We start from the raw sequence: 20,073 nt of genomic DNA, 5'->3' as shown, positions 1-20,073 counted from the left end.
TGCGGTGTTACGAGTGATGCTGGCGACGCCATTGTAGACGCTCCCGTTGATAGGGGAGGCGGCGCTGTGAGGGGAGAGGATGAATTGGACGCTTGCTGAGTTACGGCTGGAGGAGGTAGCCCCTTGGATGCTGTTGCTGAGTTCCTGGAGAAAAAGCCTTTCAGCTTTGCCGACATCATAATCGAGGGTGCAATCGCCGGTTGGGGGATTCAGTCTAGCTAGTACGGAATGACCGGATATCGAATGCCTATCACCGGCCTTCTTCCAAACAGCTGAAACACTCTTAAGGACTTGGAGTAGTGACTGAAGACAAAGAGATACGCGCCTGCTAAAACGAGGTGCAACTGAGAACAAACGAGCCGCAGACAGTACAGCTACCTGAAGCTGGGAACAAGAACTGGTGGTGGCAATGACCATTGGCGGTGGCTACGAGTCTTCCAAGGTGTTCCACTCATAAACAAAGGAATCAATAACTCGTTTGTTGCGGAAATTATCCTTTGTAGTTGTGGAATGCTCATGTTGCCTGGATTAGGCATGGCGTTTCGTCCATTGTTGCATTCCAGACCTCGGGACGAGCAGTAGTAGTCCCCGACCACATCGAAATTGTAAGCACGACAAGGGTTCGTTTGGAAGACAACAAGAGAGGAAGAAATGGATAATCCATGGATTCCCATCTAAAAGAGCTGGATCTATGTGGGAACGCCTGAAGGGCGAAACTGGAAATATGAAAGCTGGAAACATGAAAGAGTAGTGGAAACGAAAAAGCCGTGTCGATCATGACGTAGAAAGATCCGTGAATACGTAGAAAAGAAAATGTCAGAAGAGGATACAGCTCCACACACTGGGAATGCCGACCGACAAACGCATACCAAACTTTTTCTATTCCACATCGCTGTCAAACATCTTGTTCATGGCTTTGTGAGCCAACTCTACACCCAAGAAGGTGGCGGCATTGGCAGGCACTGCGCGTGCCAGGGCGGGGCCGATACCAGGGAAGAATGCCTTGAAGCCACCGGAAGCGTGGATGCTCTTGATGGTACCACTGATGGTAGGGCGGCCCTCTGCAGACTGTAGCCTCGATTTGACGGTATCAATGGGGAAGACGGGAATCCACATGGCAATGCCTGCGGCGCCACCTGCGACCATAACGGCAGGGAGGGAAAGCTGGCCCGGGAGGCCGGTCTCGGGATCTTTGGGGGTCAGCTTGCGCTTCACAATCTCATAAGTTGCGAAATAGGCTGCAGAACCGGGACCGTCTCGAGCCAAAGTCATGGCGGAACCGCGGAAGACTGAGCGAATGCCGCCCTCTTTGTACAGCTGCCTGACCACGTCTAGACCGCCAGAGTACTTTGGCTTCTCGCCGGGGGCGAGGTGCTTCTGGCCCTGAATTTGGAGGAGAACCTTGACTCGCTCAAAGGGAGCAGTGATCAAGGTCATGGGAATGGCAGAGAAGAAACCGGCGGTAGAAATCTGGGCAACGGAGAACTGGTCGTTGTGCACAGTGGAGAGGGACTTGACGAGCTGCTTTCCCAGATCGTAACCCCAGAAGGACACAGCAACTGGATGTGGATCAGTGGTCATTTCCTCGATAAGAAGTCGTTACAGCGAAGACGTACACATGGGAGTAACGCCCACCAGCGGCGCACTCACGCCTGCATACAGACCCCTCGCCAGGCCTTCTCTGGCGATAGTCTTCCGTACCACGTCCATGGCGCCGCTGTACACGCCCTTCTCTGCCGTCTGCAACCGCACCTTGACCAGGTCGAACGGATGCCCGACTACGACTGCACATACACCGCCCACGCCACCTGCGACGAGCGCACGGAGCGACTGCAATGATGATTTGGAGGCAGCAACGACATCTTCCTTGATCTCTTGCGGGGACGGAAGGTGGGCGTCCTTGACAGTGTCTTTGAGGGTCATTACGGAGGAACGGAAAAAGCCGAGTTTGCGGAGTGCGGCGTTCGTAGGGAGGATTCGAAAGTGATTGAGTTCGCGGGCAATTGGGACTGGGGTGAGGCAGAACGGCGTCAATTGAGCAGCGAAGAAGGGTAGTGGGGACAGTTGTATGCAGGAAGAGGGAGAAGGGAAAATATTGTGCGCGTTAAGGGAAAGACAGAAGGGGATCGGTTGAGATGAGCATGTGAGAGCTATGGATCTTCCGGGTGCGCGGATAGCTCCAGATCGACCTATGTATCCCGGGCTTGGCGTACGTCGTGCCTCGGCAACTTGTCTCGTGCAACAAGGTCGATGAATGCCCCGCCATCACCACCACCACCCCGGGGCGTCCACCTCCGGCCAAACTCGATATTGCACACAACTGCTACCCGAGCGGTCATATAGCTGAGCTCCGACGAAGGTTTGTGGATTGCATCGTCCAAATCACTCATTTGCGCGATTCGAGGGCTATCATACATAAACGGGACAGCTAGGTGGGATGCAGTAGAATGCACCCCATCAACCCTCAAGACTTTACTTCCCCGCAAGGCGACCGCCTCCCGCTATTTACCCACATTGGCGAATCGCAAATAGGGCTTGACCTCGCGCACGTCTCCAAATTTCTTCCGCGCATCCTCCGTCGACACCGACGGCGGTACAATGACATCGTCGCCAACCTGCCAGTCAATGGGTGTGACGACGCCCTTCTTATCGCCCGTCTGGAGGCTGTCGATGACGCGCAGCACCTCTGCTGTATTCCGCCCCGTGCTCGCAGGATAGAGCATCGTCAGGCGTATCTTCTTCTCCGGGTCGATGATATAGACGGCGCGGATGGTGAAGGCGATGCCCCGCCCAATGTTGTCCAGGTCGTCCTGCGAGATCATGTCATACAGGAAGGCGACTTTGCGGTCCGCGTCGGCGATGATGGGAAACTGGACCTTGGTGTTGCAGACTTCGTTGATGTCCGAGACCCACTGGTCGTGTGAGGAGAGATCGTTGGCACTCTACACCTGGCTTGTTAGGGCTGTGACATGGGAGCATTGCTGAAGACCACATACCAGACCAATCATCTTGACGCCGCGCCGGTCGAACTCATCCTTCAACCTCGCGAAAGCGCCCAGCTCTGTCGTGCACACGGGGGTGAAGTCGGCGGGATGCGAGAACAGGATGGCCCAGCTGTTGTCGATAAATTTGTGGAAGTCAATGTCGCCATGCGTTGTCTTTGCCTGGAAGTTGGGAGCTAGAATACGTCAGGTACAGAGACCAGCAAAAGCATTTGCACGGCACCTACCAATTGACCCCAGACGGAGGCGTGGCTGCTCCGTGGGCGTCGCGATGCCTCGTCGCAGGAGTGATCGCGCTGCGGGGCGTTGATAGCTGACCTGTAGTCGCAACGCCGTACGCGCAGTGAAGCGGAAGGCCCGGGGAGCTGAACGAGGGAGGATATACGCCATTGCGTTGATGGACCTGGGAGCTTTCGTCTGGGAACTCTCGAGAAGGAAAGGAACTATTACTTCCTGCATCACTAACGATAGCTCTTGGTCTCATCTATCAGTTCGGAAGAACTTCGGCCCGCAAGAGTTCGTGGCGAGACCGTCCCACTCGAGGATGGGAACAGGGGTGTAGTGCTGTGGTGCGATCCCTCTCTTCTGTAAACGACATGGGAGTGTTGTGACGAGCGCATTTCCTGGCTGGGGCATCCGGAGCGCAGACGAGTGTGCTCGCATGCCCAGACTAAGCTGACCGTCCCATGACTGCGTCGACGCGGCATCGACCGGCCGCAGTCAGTAGCAACGAGAGGGGTCGATGGGTGACGCTGAATTTGATGCTTCGGTACAGCACCGTCTATATTTGTAGCCGCGGGAACGACGAAGTGGCGAGATGGAACGTCCTCGTGAGTAATTGGGTTCCTGCCACTCATGTCCCTCTCGCTCCTCCTGTCCGTCGTATCCGGCTTCGAATGACGGACGGCACGACTCCGTATCGTGTCAACTGAGATCTGTCGTCCCGCTATCGAGCTGCGCGAGACCGGACAGGTCTTGGGCTTTTACCAGGCCGCTTTTATATCCATAGAGCTCGCTGAGACCATGTGCGAAGTGCCGTATTACAACTTCCCCCTCGCATTTCCCTCACCATCACTATCCTCGCTCTTTCTAGCAATCATCTCAATCTCCTCTTCCGCATTCTCCACTCTCTTCAACCCCCGGTCCCTATCCGCGCCAGCAAAGGTCCAGTGAAAGGCTGCACCAGCAATCGCGGCTGTGCAAGCCAAACCAGCATACAACCACACGAGGTGCGGGTCTTTCGCCACAGGCGCGAGCAGCATACCTAGTGCGCTTCCAAATGCGCTCGTAAGGAGAAACAAGCTCATGATGAAGCTCTTCAGGTGCTTCGGTGCTTTTGCGTAGGCTAATTCGAGGCCGGTTATGCTGGCCAGAATCTCGCTGATGGCAATCAGAATGTAGGCAGGGGCTTGCCATGCTATATGGATCTTGTTAGCTGCAAAGTGGTCCTCTCCGAGCCTCGCTGCTGGGCAGTTGGAAGGGGAGGTGTAGCACGGGGGAGACGAGTAAATGCTGGCCTGGAGGACCCCAGCGTAAGCCATAGCGAGGCTAGCGACAAAGAATCCCCAAGTAATACGCGTAACAGGGGTGAAAGCGAGATGGAGTCTGGTGCGGATAAAAGGATAGATGAGCCGGTCCATGAGGGGAATGAGTAGGATGATGGTGATCGGATCGATGTTCGGGAGTATGTCGTTGGGAAGACCATGCAGTTCCATTTGGCCAGCTAAGTCACTTGTCAGATGGTATTAGTTTTTGGAAGTCGTTGGAGACAAACCTTGAGATACGAAATTGTTCATCATCTGCGAATATGTGACCCAATACAAGGGGAAGAATAGAAACACCCTACAGGCCTGCAATGCCGTCCTCAGTTCGTCGATAAAAACATCATCCCATGTTATTGTGTACCCTCTCTGGCTCTTCCCTTGAAACGACGGTTTTGCGGTCTGGAGGTCGAACCCATTCGTAATGGCAATCCATAACGCCTTAAAGCAACTGCCAATGACACCACCTTGCGGAGGATGGATAACGTAACGTTTCTTCCCAGAAACAAGGATGAAGAAGCCGATACCGAACATGATGAGCGGAAGAAGGTAGGCGCTCCAGAAACCAACATGCAGCTCCAAAGTCGTAGTCGCAATCGCCGAAACAGAGCCGATATTGATGCACATGTAGAAGATCATATAAATTCGTTGGACCGTCAGCTCGGGATCCACAAGGACCCGTTTTCCGTTGGAGAGGACCCTAATGTAAGCATTCGTGCTGCGAACTTGCTCCGCAATTAGGGGTGACACATTCGACTTGATACCGCCCGTCCCAAGGCCGATGATAATCATGGCCGTAACAAGGCCCGGAAATGCGCCTCCATTTGCAATGGATATGGGTAGTGATGTAGCAAAAAGAACAAATATGCCGACGATGTAGACGACGGAGAAATACTTTATCGTTGTGTACTTGCCTAGGTACTGGTCGGCGACTATCGCCCCGAGAATGGGCGTCACGTAGCACCAGAACTGAAAGAAGTTGGACAAGGCAGTTGCTCCAGATTGTTTCAGGCCAATAGCTCCGGGAAGTCCATTCGGATCGTTGTATTTGTTGGCCATGTAGTTTTGGAAGGGCCCTGAAAGTCCGTAGTACGCGAATCTTTCGCACAATTCTACGATGGCTACCAGAAATGCGCCTCTAGGTAGACGGTCCGCTACCTTGGATAGGGTGTCATATTCCTCCGGAGTGGGTTCGTCGCCGTTCAAGGTACTTCTGGGGTTTCCGATAACTTTCTCCTCAGACGACTTTGGGATCTTCGATCTGTGGGATTCTCAGGATCTGAATGTGTCTCACGGATATCGGAGAAAAGCTCTGTGGGCAGCCATGGATACGTATACAAATGGGGAGGAGAGGAAGAAGGAAAGGCAACGCACACATACAGTTTAGCATTCTCGGTGGCTTCTGCATCCTCAACCGCGTCGTCTGCTTGTGCTATCGACGCATATGCTCCTCTTTCTCCCGTGCCTGACGTCAGCCACGCGGAAGGCATATCGTCAAGTCTTGAAGGATAAGGTCGCGCGACTCTACAGGTTTCGTTTGATCACATGGCCATCGCGCTCCCCTTTTGCAGTAGCCCTCAAGGTTGTCTGTGTTGGCCGAACGTCGGGAGATCTAGACGTGTAAGACAGATGACATATGTCGTAGGCTCATGTTTCGGCAGTGCGTTCGATGGGAGCTAGATAATATGATGCGTCGGTATTGGTGCTCCAGACGTTGAAGACACGATGCTGGAAAGCGAGTTCTAGGGTGGGATCCATGGATGCGACAGGACTGACGCTAAGCCGCTTTGAGGCATCAATAGTGAACTGACCAATGGGATGCATTCACCGCGCACAGAACCTCCTGACACTTGAGATCAATTGGATTGATGATTGACCGGTGTGAAAGCCAGCAGATGTCAATAAGTACGTACGTGAACGGGAAGTTCGACATCTTTCCTGCAATTGAACATGTCGTGTGTGAATCCACCCTCTGTACTCGCTACCGCAGCAACTCCCTGTGGCACCCTCGTACTCGTACTCGTACTCGTACTCGTATAGGTTGCTCACCCACCCGTTGCTGAAGCCAAGTATTTCAACCCCAAAGAAAAAGGTAGTGGACTCCATAACTGGAGAGGCACTGCTCTTTTCATCTCCTATCATCTCCCGTTACCATCCCTCGCATCCAAAAAGGACCTCGCAACGACAGCAACAGACAGCGACGGCACACCCGAACTACCCGCTGACGAAGACACTACACTTGCCCTCTGATCGCGCGCAGGAGGGATGTAGGGCCCCTCTAAATCCGTCAAGGGCCTGGCTCGCCCTTTCAGCATCTCGGTATCTCGACCTGCTGTCCCATCTCCAATATACCTGGGTCTCTCGCGCATGTCAAGACTCCTTGGTGGGTCGGAGAACGTCTCTGGCGCGGGGCGGATGTCATTCGACGTCTCCAATCTCATCCTACCTTCCCTTTCCATCCGCTCAATCCTGAATCTGTCCCAAAGTCCAGGTGTCCTCTCCTCATCTCGTTTTCTTCTATTTTCTCTTCTACCCATCACCCCCTGCCATAACCGTCTTCTTCCCAGTCTAGCCTCCTGTTGGGATACCTGTAATTGGCCACCTTTGCCGTTATTGCGCCACCTTAGATACCTTCGTCGGATATCGAAGACCCAAAAGGAGATGGCTATGACGGCGAGGATTACGACGACGACGACGCCGAGTATGATGCCGATGTTTGTGGCCTCTCGAGTCTTGGTGGCAGCAGGAATGCTGGTCGTGGAGGCGAGGACAGGGGGTGTGGTGTATGTTGAGTGCGCTGATGGCTCCGGTAGCGTTGCGGTGCTTGACATGGCGAAGTTGCTTGGCCGAGCGGAGGGTAGTCTCCACAGTGGGGTTGTTGGTACAGAGTGTCGATGGGGTAACAGAGGCAAAGGGTTCAGCACTTGTAACTCAATCAAAATCGACGCTTGCGAGCGACTAAGTTCTCGGAGTCGACTGTACGCTTGAATAACGGTTCAGGGCGATGGCCTTTTGCCGCTCGGTCATGTAGTCATGGCTCTATCGAGTCTTTTCTATCCTCGGAGTATGTCTTGGTGCCCGGAGCAGTATGCAGGAGCCTGGGTTCCCCAACACGAATTATTCGCGGATATTGAGCGCCTAATCGAAAAGAGGAGGAAGGACACCCGAGGCCGACGAGCAGCGGGCGGAGGGTGAGGGGTATTGTGAGGACTGGACTGTGTACACTGATGAGAGTGCTCGCTGGGCCGGGATACCGTCACCAGATCCGCGGGAAGGGATGCAGAAAGATTGCGGCGTAGACAACACTACTCTACGGTTTGACGATGGCGAAGTTGAGGACAGGGGCCCTAAGAGGAAGCGCACATGTGGGCCTGAGGGCAAGTGGGTTGGCACAATGGCTCCAGTTGTCAAGAATGCTTGGGATGGCCAACTCAGGAATTATTGCTTTCCCTGCTGTGCCTGCGCCTGGCCAACCAGCTTGCATATGCTCCGGTACGACAAGCACCCCAGCCTATGATAGCTCTGCATAGGCTGCAACAAGCAAGGTGGATCTTTCGGAGGTTTTCAACAAGGGCGATGAAAACGCGCGTTTTGGTGTCGATCCGACCATCTGACGTTAGCCTTATACCAGAAGAGGGCCGCATGTTGGACACGAAAAGGTCTGGAAGTCGTACAAGGTTGGCAAGCCACACCCGCAGTTCATCAAAGCGCCGAAGCCAAGATCTCGATGGACAGGAAATTTCGAGATTGACGAGAAGCATGATCCAGGGGTGTGAAGAGATGACATACCTATCAAGGCTTCCCCGCAAAGAATTCATCCAACTGATTCTCAACGGCTTGCACCCCTGCTGCATTCGCCAGACTTCCCCGAATCCACTTGGGTAACTTAGCCTGAATCCGGGGCGACGCATAGCGACTGTCCAACATGAGGATGGCAGCATAGTCGCCACGGTGCCGAATCGCCCTTCCAACACATTGATTCACAGCGCGCATGCAAGCGTTCTCGTAGAACTCGCGTGCTGCAGCTTTGCCGTCCTGTCCGCTGCCGATCGCCTTGGCGGAGATATATTGCGTCTTCGCCTTCCATTCTGCAGAATGAGGATTCGGAAACGGAAGCCCAACAACGACAACACCGCGTCCGAGGGCGTCGCTGAAATTGATGCCCTCGGAAAGAGACCCGCCAATGACGGCAAATAGAAGAGCCCCGCGCCCTTTGCCCGACGCAACGGCATCGCTGTATGCACTGAGGACCGAATCAACGGCTGCACCCCAGACAGTGCTGTTCGTGCTCACAGGTGGCTGTTGACTACGTTGCTCCAGGAAGACGGGTTTGACAGTGACTAACGAATCCCAGAATGACGATGCATTCTCGTGCGAACCCGTGCGCAGGCGTTTCCAAGCCTCGATGCAGGTGTCGAGATAAGAGTAACTCGGAAAGAAGACGACAACGCCATCGGGTACACGTTGCGTGAACCTCAAAATGGCATGTCCAAGGTCGATCATCTAGCCAGGTTATCTACGAGCCACCAATGAAAGCGTGTATTGGACCTACCATCGTCTCTGACTTTCTTTTTTCGAAAGTGAAGTCAAATTCGGTGCCACTGAAGGCCTTGACGACTGGGACGGCTAAGAGACTTGATGCAGGTATGACATGGCCGCATGAGAGGGTCATGATCTTCGAAGGGTCGAGGTAGGGCAAGAGATGCCGCTCGTAATCACTCATCTGCTGAACATTAGCGACTTGGAAGCGTTGAATGGCTCCACACCAGTGGCTTCTCTGGAACACATACCGGAGACATAGTACCTCCTGCTAGAACAACGGCTCTCGCGTCTTCGACAATATCCTTGAAATGAAAGGTCGGGTCCAAGAGCAGGTATTTCAACGTTATGTCTGACCCGTCTTTGGAGTAAAAGAACCGCCCTTCAGCTGTGGGGTTCATCAGGGATAGGAGGAAACCCTGTACATGCGTCAGGACCGGCACACTTTGTGCTGAACGTCGTGTCGGGAGAAGGTTCCGCTGCTGCGCTTGATGCTCAGCTCTCGACTGCTCAGCATACGTCGTGTAGCCATCGACTTTTCGAGCCAGCCGACTGTCCTGAATATACCGGGTCAGCTTGAGCAGGTTAATCTGATCGACACCTTTCCCGGACATTAATGCGCCCATATCCACAACTCCGTCCGTCCTTTTGGCATCCATCTGTGTCGCTTGAAGGTATGCGATGATGGAATCTAGTATGCGAACGGTCTGTGCCACATAGACACGGTTCTTGCCCTTGAGCTTGTTACGGAACTTGTGAAGATATACAGTGAGTTGTGAGCGAGCTTCCTGAACTTGGGCAAGGGTGACAGAAACGGAGTATATTCCTGCTATGGCATCCATCAAATTGTGAGCCTCGTCGATGATGACTACGTGGTCCTTCAGAGAGAGGTCAAGCGCCTCCCGAGCCGACTTCTGCAGGAGTAACGGATAGGGAAGAGTCACAACCTGCTACATCAGCCGCCGCACTCAAGAGACCAATGCTCGTTCCACTTACTTCACAATGTTTCGTGGCTGGGCGAGACGCATAGTACGGACATATGCCCAACCTCTTGCCCAACGCTCCGAGATCTTCGATATCCCGAATCTTGGCCAGCGCGTGATCTCTGAATTCATTCACCAGAGCTGCGGTCTGTTTTGTTGGCATATAGGGACACTTGCAGTCGGATGAAGTGCTTGGTTGTTGCAGCTCCAGACACTTCTCGTTTATCCATGTAGCGCTTGCGAGCTTGTTCACTTTGGGATTGATGCAGAGATTCTTCCTGGAGCCGAGAGTAATCTGCTTGACTTCTTCGACCAGAGATGAAGGATCATCAGCACCCGGCCCTGGTTCAGGCGTGATGGATGGTGGCATCCTCACACGTCTCATTTCGGATGCAAACTGCGCCAACTGCGAATGCGTACGCGAACAGAAGAAAATCTTTATCTCGTCAATCAGCTCTTCTTCCGGCTCTTTCTTCGGCTTCGCTGTGTAGCCTAACTCCTCCATCAAGGCCTGCGTCTCGGCAGAAAGACCAAGCTCATCGAACTTGCCTTGCCTGGAGCTAGTGGCGGCTTCTTCGTCGCTTTCGTAGTCACCCAGAACGAAACGTGCCTCGTCCGCTTCCTCCTCCTTCTTTTGATCCGCTGCCACTTTTCGCCGCTTAAGCTCAGGTTCTCCATTCTGATAGCGCTCCTTCATCCGTCTTTCCTTCTCCTTTATTTTCGCAATGCGACTTTCGAGCTCCTGACGTCTCGTCAACGCGGCCTGTCTCTTCTGCTTCCTCGCATTCTCCAGCACCCAGGATGGCTCATCACCGTCGGCGGTCTCCGTCACCAGTCCTTCCTCAAACTTCTGTCTCTTGTGGTCACGCAACCAGGTCAATGAACCACAGATCAAGCTCAGCGATTTCCCCGTGCCGGTGGGTGATTCGAAGATTCCGACTTTACCATTCTCTAGGCAGTCGTACACGGCGTTCATGAACTCCTTCTGAATATCATAAGGTTCATAGGGGTGGTGGAAGTCCCGCTCCTTGTTGTCGTCATCCATCCTATGATTGTGAATGATTCTGGGGGGACGCGAGCGCGGGGGATCGTGTTTAGAAACGCGAGTGCACGTGTTGCGCTATCCATGTATTACCTAACGTGCTTAATCAGCCAACGCACGGTCTCACTCAACGCACGATTTGGCGAAAAATCGTCAAATATTCAACTCACTATAACTCAGTCAATATGGCAGCTATTGACTTAGCTCTTGCAGCAATAGCTTCGCTGGAACCAGGAAAAAAGGTTAATTATACTCAAATTGCTGCAGAGTACGGTGTTGAGCACTCAACTCTGTCAAAGCGCCATCACGGAGTCTACCAATCCAATGCTGAGAACATCACCAATCATCGAAATCTCAACACCTCACAGGAAAGAGCCTTTATAGAGTATATTAAGAAGCTTAATAAGATTGGCCTACCTCCTACAAGTCAAATGATATGAAACTTTGCATCAGAAATCGCTGGAAAGCCTATGGGCAAGAGCTGGGTTTCCCATTTTGTAAAGCACCATCAAGATGAGCTTATATCGTGCTGGAGCTCTGGGATTGACGCTGTATGCCAAAACGCCGATTTAGTATGGAAATACAGCCTGTACTTTGAGCTCTTGAAATGCAAAATCGAGGAATATAAGGTTGATAGCCAGCATATATATAATATGGATGAAAAGGGCTTCCTTATTGGGATAGTCAGCAAATCAAAAAGGCTGTTCATCCGAAGCCTGTATGATGATGGGAAGCTCAGAAAAACATTCTAGGATAGCAACAGAGAGTGGATTACAACAATAGCCTGTATTTGTGCCGATAGCTCAGCATTAAAGCCAAGCCTGATCTACCAGGCAGCTTCAGGCAATATACAGGATACCTGGCTACAGGATTTTAACCCAGAAGAGGATGAGGCCTACTTCACCTCATCTCCATCAGGCTGGACTAATCACGATATTGGGCTTAGCTGGCTCAAAATGGTCTTTGATTGGGAGACTAAGGCTAAGGCAAGGATATCCTGGAGGCTCTTGATCCTCGATGGCCATGGATCTCATATGACAATGAGTTTTATCGACTATTGTGAGGCCAACAAGATCCTACTAGCTGTATTTCCACCTCACAGTACTCATATGCTTCAGCCACTAGATATGTGTATCTTTGGGCCATTCGTGAGCACGTACAGCTTCCACCTCACTGAATTTTTACATAGTTGCCAAGGGCTCTTGAGTATTACAAAGAGGGACTTTTGGCAGCTATTTCGAGCTGCCTGGGATAGCACTTTAACTAAAACGACTATTCTGAAGGCCTTTGAGGCCACTGGGCTAGCTCCCTTTAATCTGGAGAGAATCCTTACCTGGTTTCAGGCCCGCCAGGATGAGCATCCATCCTCAAGCAGCAGCAGCTCATCAGTACTCAGTGCGAGTGACTGGCGAAAAATTGAGACTCTATTATGGGAAGTTGTCGAAGATATTTACGATTCAAAGGCTGTAAAGCTCTCTCATACAATTCATACAATTGCAGCTCAGAAAATAATCCTTAAGCATGAAGTTAAGCAGCTCTGCGAGGCCTTACACAACGAGAAAAAGTGCTATAAGAGAGGCAAGGCTCTCCTACTTGAGCTGCCGGAGGATTATAATAGTGGAGCTATTTTCTGGTCCCCATCCAAGGTGCAGAAAGCTCATGATCGCCAGATAGAAAAAGATGCTGAGGAGAAAGCTGTACAGCTTCAAAAAGATGAGGATAGTAAGTGGAGAGAGGAGCTAAAGCTTCAAAAAGCAGCTCTACTTGAGGAGAGGAGGTGCGAGAGAGCTGCTGCTAAAATAGAGCAGGCTCAGGCATGTGAGCAGAAGGCTCTTCAAGCTCAGGAACTTTGGAAGGCTTAGGCAATTGAAAAACAACTCCGCAATGAGCTCAAAGCTTCCAAAAAGGGTAAGCAGTGTAGCCGTAAGGCTTCAGCAAAAAGATCTAAGGATATTGAGCCTGCTGAGTCTGAGTTATTGCCTGTTGAAGTTGAGGTACCTAATGCTGGCCCCTCAACGTGCAGCCACCAAATCCGCCTCCCTGAGTGCTTTAGGTAGCCAATGAGACCGTGGGATTTCTCTTTGGGGCGCTCTAATTGTTACTACAAAAAATCTAACGATTTTACAATATATATACAGCTCTACAGCTTCAAGTTTGTAGATGGCGACCATCTAAAAATCGTGCGTTGAGTGAGACCGTGCGTTGGCTGATTAAGCACGTTATAGATCAGTGGCTTGGCACACCACCGTGAGCTTGGATCCCAACGTTGACCCTCAAGCTCAACTCGACTTACTACCGACCGCACCTTCACCGTTTCACTTCCACATTTGAGAATCATAATATTGCAGATCATCTCCCGCTGCTTTTTGACTCCCTCACGCCATATGCTTGGACAATGATAATATGTCCTAGACCACCGTTGCGGCGCTCGAGCATGAAGTCTAACAACCATGTCTTCAAATCCCTGCCCTATGCAGTGCTCTGAAAGATGTCTTGCCAGCTGACGTAGACATGCTCTCCTGAATCATCCGCCTTGCTGAGCTACTCTCCGCCGATAGAAGGCTAGGCTGTAATACATGATCCGGCTGTCTCGGTGCACCCCATACACGGTGAGGAACCCTAGTTTCAGTATACGCACCTTGCGACATATGTATAAAAGCGGGCAGTGAGCCCTTTGCACATTTTTCTTGTGTCAAAGTCAACAACTCCTAACAGCACTTTGTCAATTGAAGCATTCATGGCAGAGGACAACCCGACATCTCCTAAGAAGCGCAAGCGCGACAACAAGGACAGGGACAAACCGGGTACGCTCAAAATCCAGTCTAAGAGACGTTCATTGCGTCAAAATACGGAATTGCCCTGCATCAAAGAGACAGCCCAGCTCGACGTAGTGAACTCCCCACAACTTGAGCAGGAAACGATGGACCTGAAGCAGCCACCTCGCTCCCCATCACCTGAACCGAAGTCTGGAATGGGTATGCCCAACGACGGTGATGGTGGTCCAAGTTCCGCTCAAGACCAACCGTCATCTTCCGAGCCTCAGTCTCCATCTGCGTCCGAATGTACAAGCTCGGACGATCTGCCGCTAGGGATCGCTCCAACAGTAACATCCAGCCACTTGACCGTGGAAAGCGCATCCCGAAGCAGGAGGCCGTCTGTGATCGGCAGTAATGTCGGCTCAATGTCACCCCCGCGCTCAAGTCGGTACTCGAAGCGCCAGGAAAGCAAGAGGCGCGATCGGGAGAAGGAGAGACGGCGAGCGGGGAGAGCGCGAGCCCGGCGTTGAAGGGTGCTTTGTGACTGGTGCCTTTTCATCTCCTCTTAGCCGTGACGGTGTAGATAGTGCACAATGATAAGCTCAAGTGCTCGTTTTGAATACAGAACGCAATACAATCACTTTGATACCGCGACCCGAAATCTGCATATGTGCCATTCAAAATCCCGTCACCTCAGCGTTCCCTTCTCTCAGTAGGACGATACAATATATGCGATGCGCCCAATGTCCCAATCTTGACTTCGTCTAAACCTCTGCAGCCTCCCGGATCATCCAACTTTTGCAAGTAACAATGCACAGGCGATGGAAACGCTTTTGTTAGATCGGGGCGCATATGCGAAAGTAGGAAGCGCTCCCTTTTCCGGATACTGTTGCTCTTAGGGATTTTACAAGCAATTTTGAGAGGCCCTTGCCCTGAGAGTGAATCGCTGAGAATCCGTAGCACTTACAAAAGGACATGAGAAAACCCATGCCAACTAAACATCTGCGTACATTTGACCTGGGCTTTTCGTTGACTATCATTCCATCAACAACAACATAAAACTGCACGATGTGTTTTCGTCCACTAAACTCTAACAGAGAAAGTCGTTATCATAACTACAACCCAACCTTAAAAACATGAAATACCCCCTTAAGGCCAGTATGGGCTATTTCCAGCGCAGTTTTGAGGGGAGCTGACCCATCAAGAACCTTTTCACAATCTCTCCCGCAGCCGCCACCAACTACTCACTATATCCCTCCCTTCTCCTCCCGCCATCAGCCAGCAACCCCTTATGCACATTTCTCACATGCTCATCACACTTATCCTTCCTCGTTCCAAAGCTCCTGCCTCCACCGCCACCAAACCACCGACTCCTCGCGCATCCGCTCACGGGGCAGTAATACTCGGGCTTATTTGCAGCACTCACATGTGCAGCCTCGTAATGTCGGCGCAGGTCCGCCAGTCGCCCAAATGTGCTGTTATGACATTCTTTCTTCGCGCACCGAAACTTGCGCTTGTCTGCGAGAACGTAGCCAATGGTATTGGCCGGTGGAGGCCCGTTGCCGCTGGAATTGTGGTCCGTAACCCCGGATTGGGAGGCACGCGACCGAGGATGAGAACGTGCAGGCGCTAATTGCGGTGGGGGAAGGAGGGAGGACGACGACGGAGCCAGAGGAGAAAGGAGGTGGAATTCTTGCCTAGATTGAAGTCAGCTGGGTGTTCATTATTCATCCGCTGAAGCTGTACTTGCATCGAGATTGGCGGTCCAGAGGCGGTGGCACCAGGTGGAGTCTTAGGGGACCGAGGACTGGCTAGTGGGGGGAAAAGTCTGCGGTTCTCCTAAGTCAGAGGATGTCCACTTCCAAAGCGACTCCAATCTACGGCCGAATCCATTATCCAACTTGTTCCGGGGACTTAGTTTGGACCGACGTCCGCCGGGCAGCGTTGAAGTGGAGTCCATTGACGAGCCTACAACTATGCGCAACGTTCGTGGGTTGAATAATGAGATTTGCAGTCGGCGTCGGTCTCCAGCATAAGAGAGTGAGTGTTGCGTATGCGTAAGCGTCCAAGCCAACATCCGAATTGACGGCACCGTCCCAATCAGGCCGCTCTGCCAAAGACGGGCAAGCGGGGCACCATGTTCGTAGAGAAGAACCCGAAGAACCGGCTGGAAAAGAGAAGTATTGACTTGGGGACTCTCTTCTTCGTAAACGGGCCGTCTCCTGTGGACCGGACAAGTTCTTCATCAGGAGTAGTCCTTCCTGCAGCAGTATTGCATGGCAAACGAGGTCGAATGGATTGAGAGATTGAGGGAGTCCTATCATTAACGGGAGAATCTCCAGTCACAGGCTTCCAGTCGAAAGTCCGTTGGTGCGACAGAATCACGATTGTGTTGACGTTCGCATAGTGGGCTGCCATCTATATGCTCCTCACGTCTGCAAAGTGACAAGAAATCATAACAACAAGGGGATTATTTCGCACTCACCGTGCAAGCCGGATTGCGTTTCCGGAGATTTTCTGGGCCGCTAAGTCCATAACAGAAACTTGGCTCAATATCCTGATGTGAAAGCACCTAACTAGAGCTCTGGCAGGTACCGTAACTCTATCCACGGAGGTCTGTGCCAGAAGCAATTAGCGGTCCAAGGAGCTGGTCTTCCACATAAGATCACCTGTGGTTCAGGAAGAACTGCGCTTGGAGTTGAGGTAGATTGCGAGGCCGGCCCGAGTTATAGTTCGCCCAAGAGAAAAGTGCCAGGTACCGGGAGGGACGGATGCGGGTTGCTGGAACTATGTATAGTTACAACATATCCCAGAGTGAGCACAAGGCAATGGAGGTTCGTGAGATCGGATAGAGCGAAGGGGCATCGTTGGAAGATATCCCCATGTGCTTATCCTTCCAACATCAACATCGGGAACATCCACTCATCGGGAGACCTTTTCAGAAGGCATTTGGGCGTCGCATGAATCAAGATTAAATCAGCAAATTGGTGAGTCCTCCGGTTAATAGTCTCCTGGCGTTCAAGCCCGCGTTCTCTGGTCCAGTACGGTCCTAAGGGTATGCAATCCGGCTGGAAAACTCTCAAAGGGATTACCTGACATTATTCGTCACCCACTGAACGTACAGAGAGACGACTTACAGGGATGGGCTAGTGCCAGAACCAAGCGATGGTGCACCATTGCCGTACGGTGTTGTAACTCCATAGTTGATGTTGTTCCCACATGAATTCGAAGCGACCGAGACCGAAGGAGCATAGTACGTGGAAGGTGACGAAGAGCTGCTATGCGCGAGATTGCTCGTATGCAAAGCCGTGTTACTCGTGGAAAAGCTGCTGCGACTGTGCTGGCGAAGATTTGAATGGATGGGTTGGAGCTGCGCCGGCGCCGAAAACGACAACCCAAAGCTGCTTGGATCGAGAGGCGGGAATAAATGCTGAAACGCCTCGTCGACGTCGTGCTGAGGAGGAAGATCCGGAAGATCCGGTACGGTGCTTGCGAGAGTCCTCTGGTACCCGGATGAATAGCGTCGATGGCGACCAGTGAGATCATGGGCAGCCATGATGAGGTCGAACAACGCGGAAAAGCCGATCAACAAAGAGTTTGTACAAAAAGAGGAAGATCAGGGCGTAGTCAGAAGTGGAGAAAGTCTTGTGCTCAACGAGAAGAGTGAACAACATAAGTTATATGCAAGTACGGGGCGCTCGTTTAGCCAAATCCCTCGGAAGGCCTCATGGAACATGTTGAAAATAAGGCAGACAGGGCTGTTGATCGGTGACGTCGGCCAGACGAGTGAACGGAATGGTTGGGGAGTCAATTGTGACAAGTGTGAACAGACTGTTCCACAGCCTGGGCGGCTGTGCTGAAGCGTCAGCGTCCGTCTGGCCGCCTCACTTTCGTCCTGCCAGCATCGCCACGCCTTCACATGGGCCCTGGTAAATATAAACGCACGACGTGTCCGCTGACGAGAACCACTACTGGGCGGAACTAACCTACACGTCCACCTTTATTCAGCCTGCCAGTTTCCAAACTTTCACGCTGGCGTCTCCACCCGTCGACAGCACAGTGTCAGCCTTCTCCCAAGCAACGCCTGTGACGCCGTCCTTGTGAGAATTGAGGGCCTTGATTCGTTTGCCAGGCTCTTCCACACTCCATACCATCACATTGGTGTCGAGACTACCACTTGCTGCAAAGTTGCCTGTCCGGTCCCACGCAAGGCAAGTTATGCGTGCGGTGTGAGCGCTCCAGCGATCGGTGATGAGCCTCCAGTCTCCAGAGGTCTCATAGGCATACACCTTGCCATTTCCTGCGCCCACGGCGAGCTTTTCACCGGTGGCGGAGAAGGCCAACGCAGAGATTGCAGCCGTCGCACGTCTAAGCTCAGTGCCCGTGTCCTTGAGATCACTGCCTGCGAGCGTGTAGACATGAACCAGCTTATCATCGCCTCCCACGGCGACTGTGGATCCATGCACCGCTATGCAGGTGGGAGTGTACTTGACCGTGAGTGAGCCAGCCTTGTTACCTTTGGAGAACACATGTATCGAATCTGCAGACGGGACAAGCACAACACCAGCTGCAGCCGCCACTCCCTTGGGCTGAAAACCCAGCGACTGCGCGGTACCCGTAAATATCCTGTTGGCGACCGATATGGATCGTAGAGTGTCATCCCACCCCACACTATAGACTTCGGGCTGGCCTTTGGCGTCCGAGGCTGAGAAACCCGCAACGTAGTTTGAGTGCGAGTCTCCCTCAACCCTCTCTGCGACACCAGCGGAGGTATCCCACGCAAGCACGCGGCCGTCATAGCTTCCTGTGAACAATGTGGAGCCAGAGATACCGGCGGCTGTGACGCCCTTTTGGTGTCCACGGACTACTCGAGTCGGGTTTGGCGTACCCTCACAGAAGTAGTTGAGGTTCCCAGCGAGATCGACGCTAATGACGAGCCCATCGCTTCTTCCAGCCGGCCAAACGACACCCATCTGCTGGTCTGGGATACTGGGCGTGCCCTCCTCGCCCATTCTCCATGTCTGGATCACTTTACCTGCCTCTGGATCCCAGATCCGGACGGTTTGATCTGCGCTCGCTGTGACGAATCTCTTCGAGTCCTTGGCCCACGAGATGCCGAATATGCTGCCAGTATGGACCCCTTCCCCAATCTGGCCCTTTGGGTCTCCCGTCCTGCCGTCGTATAGCCAGATTTTCTTGTCGGCTCCAACACTTGCAAACACGGATCCGTCCGGTGCAAAAGCAGTGCCGAATACAAAACCCTTGTGCTGGGCCCTGAGGCTGGTGTTGAACTTGAACGGCGCGCCATGGTAGAAGACGAGACTGGTGTCATCCGAGCCGGTTACGGCGCGAAGGGGGCGTTGCTGGCGTATAGAGACGGAGTTTATTTGAGACGAGTGGCCGGATACTTCGCCAACGCTGTTTCCGCTGTCGGCTGTAATGCAGTGCCCGAACCGCTCTTTGCCATTGCCTACGGCGATGATGCGCTGGGAGTCACCGTCCCAAGCAAGATCATTGATACGGCCAGCAATGATATGGTACTCGCCTGGAGAGCATCTCCGTTAGCGTCGGCGCCTCTGTAACAGCAGTGGAATAGCTCGCTGGCTGCAGGGCAGCACACGCCGGCTCAACGCACCTTTTGTGGAACCTTCGCCTTGTGCATCCCATACGCGGACGGTGCCCGACTCATCTCCACTCGCCACGTAGAAGCCGGAAGGGGAGAAACGGGCAACGGTGGTTGAAGCGGTGTGTTGGGTGTATTGTTTACTGATGGAAGGGTTGTTGATGGACCGGAGGAAGATGGACTTGTTAGACTACATCGGGCTCCATCAGTAAGATGAGACTGTTATAAGGCTTTGGAACCATACAGCATATGCTATACGTTCGCCTTTAGGATCAGACGAGAGAGGTGTTGGCTGGCCTCTGCTGGTGGTGGGAGAAGGGGCCCAGATGGCCTCTGATCTAGTAAGTCAAGGGCTGCTTGTGCCACGAGAGATAATAAACCTACCGGACAGGAGAGACATTTCTATTGCGCGATATATGGGGCAATGGGAGGTATGCTTGTCTGAGGGAGCTGTGAGAAGGTTGATTGTTTTGTTTACCGAGTGTACGATGAGCTCATGCAACCGTCCGACGTTAACTGTGTAGAGTTTGAGCCTGCTTCAGCCTCAATGGCGGGGGTGGCAGTGGTGGCTATGTAGGTTTTCTGCA

The 20,073-nt window shown here is 52.6% G+C and overlaps 11 protein-coding genes across 11 annotated transcripts; 2 read left to right on the top strand and 9 right to left on the bottom strand.

The window, feature by feature from the left end:
• Positions 1-276: 276 nt before the first annotated feature.
• EI97DRAFT_89209 (uncharacterized protein) lies at positions 277-776 on the bottom strand. Its single transcript, XM_033803188.1, has one exon. It carries the CDS (start codon positions 672-674, stop codon positions 375-377), a length of 300 nt encoding a protein of 99 aa, XP_033652330.1. The 5' UTR covers positions 675-776; the 3' UTR covers positions 277-374.
• A 103-nt stretch (positions 777-879) lies between these two features.
• On the bottom strand, positions 880-1,923 carry EI97DRAFT_380361 (mitochondrial carrier; the record flags this gene model as incomplete). Its single annotated transcript, XM_033795755.1, has 2 exons — positions 880-1,559; positions 1,617-1,923. The coding sequence occupies 2 exons, from the start codon at positions 1,921-1,923 to the stop codon at positions 880-882; spliced, it is 987 nt and encodes a 328-aa protein (XP_033652329.1).
• Positions 1,924-2,501: 578 nt separating this feature from the next.
• Positions 2,502-3,392, bottom strand: EI97DRAFT_380546 (mitochondrial peroxiredoxin-like protein Prx1; the record flags this gene model as incomplete). The annotated part of the gene is made up of 3 exons (XM_033795764.1): positions 2,502-2,942; positions 2,997-3,178; positions 3,230-3,392. The coding sequence occupies 3 exons, from the start codon at positions 3,390-3,392 to the stop codon at positions 2,502-2,504; spliced, it is 786 nt and encodes a 261-aa protein (XP_033652328.1).
• A 644-nt stretch (positions 3,393-4,036) lies between these two features.
• On the bottom strand, positions 4,037-5,875 carry EI97DRAFT_434695 (peptide transporter-like protein PTR2). Its single transcript, XM_033798692.1, has 2 exons — positions 4,777-5,875; positions 4,037-4,725 (listed from the first exon to the last, which is right to left on the bottom strand). Exons 1-2 carry the CDS (start codon positions 5,600-5,602, stop codon positions 4,043-4,045), a joined length of 1,509 nt encoding a protein of 502 aa, XP_033652327.1. The 5' UTR covers positions 5,603-5,875; the 3' UTR covers positions 4,037-4,042.
• An 806-nt stretch (positions 5,876-6,681) lies between these two features.
• On the bottom strand, positions 6,682-7,374 carry EI97DRAFT_459759 (uncharacterized protein; the record flags this gene model as incomplete). The annotated part of the gene is made up of 1 exon (XM_033801037.1): positions 6,682-7,374. One exon carries the CDS (start codon positions 7,372-7,374, stop codon positions 6,682-6,684), a length of 693 nt encoding a protein of 230 aa, XP_033652326.1.
• A 961-nt stretch (positions 7,375-8,335) lies between these two features.
• On the bottom strand, positions 8,336-11,110 carry EI97DRAFT_459758 (DNA repair helicase; the record flags this gene model as incomplete). Its single annotated transcript, XM_033801036.1, has 4 exons — positions 8,336-9,046; positions 9,096-9,266; positions 9,334-10,029; positions 10,079-11,110. 4 exons carry the CDS (start codon positions 11,108-11,110, stop codon positions 8,336-8,338), a joined length of 2,610 nt encoding a protein of 869 aa, XP_033652325.1.
• Positions 11,111-12,234: 1,124 nt separating this feature from the next.
• EI97DRAFT_476301 (uncharacterized protein) lies at positions 12,235-12,969 on the top strand (the record flags this gene model as incomplete). Its single annotated transcript, XM_033801936.1, has 1 exon — positions 12,235-12,969. The coding sequence occupies one exon, from the start codon at positions 12,235-12,237 to the stop codon at positions 12,967-12,969; it is 735 nt and encodes a 244-aa protein (XP_033652324.1).
• A 443-nt stretch (positions 12,970-13,412) lies between these two features.
• EI97DRAFT_434692 (uncharacterized protein) lies at positions 13,413-14,453 on the top strand. Its single transcript, XM_033798691.1, has one exon. The coding sequence runs from the start codon at positions 13,845-13,847 to the stop codon at positions 14,391-14,393; it is 549 nt and encodes a 182-aa protein (XP_033652323.1). The 5' UTR covers positions 13,413-13,844; the 3' UTR covers positions 14,394-14,453.
• Positions 14,454-15,012: 559 nt separating this feature from the next.
• On the bottom strand, positions 15,013-15,789 carry EI97DRAFT_88897 (uncharacterized protein). Its single transcript, XM_033803184.1, has 2 exons — positions 15,614-15,789; positions 15,013-15,560 (listed from the first exon to the last, which is right to left on the bottom strand). Coding segments are annotated over exons 1-2 (459 nt in total). The 5' UTR covers positions 15,616-15,789; the 3' UTR covers positions 15,013-15,103.
• A 727-nt stretch (positions 15,790-16,516) lies between these two features.
• On the bottom strand, positions 16,517-17,565 carry EI97DRAFT_89018 (uncharacterized protein). The gene is made up of 2 exons (XM_033803186.1): positions 17,001-17,565; positions 16,517-16,941 (listed from the first exon to the last, which is right to left on the bottom strand). The coding sequence occupies exons 1-2, from the start codon at positions 17,417-17,419 to the stop codon at positions 16,752-16,754; spliced, it is 609 nt and encodes a 202-aa protein (XP_033652321.1). The 5' UTR covers positions 17,420-17,565; the 3' UTR covers positions 16,517-16,751.
• A 302-nt stretch (positions 17,566-17,867) lies between these two features.
• On the bottom strand, positions 17,868-19,886 carry EI97DRAFT_451326 (WD repeat-containing protein 2; the record flags this gene model as incomplete). The annotated part of the gene is made up of 4 exons (XM_033800336.1): positions 17,868-19,408; positions 19,499-19,676; positions 19,731-19,819; positions 19,871-19,886. The coding sequence occupies 4 exons, from the start codon at positions 19,884-19,886 to the stop codon at positions 17,868-17,870; spliced, it is 1,824 nt and encodes a 607-aa protein (XP_033652320.1).
• Positions 19,887-20,073: the final 187 nt, after the last annotated feature.

Source organism: Westerdykella ornata, assembly GCF_010094085.1.
Source record: "Westerdykella ornata strain CBS 379.55 unplaced genomic scaffold EI97scaffold_17, whole genome shotgun sequence".
Lineage (NCBI taxonomy): Eukaryota > Fungi > Ascomycota > Dothideomycetes > Pleosporales > Sporormiaceae > Westerdykella > Westerdykella ornata.
Note: the sequence above shows the minus strand (reverse complement) of the source record. Positions and strands in the feature narration are given on the sequence as shown.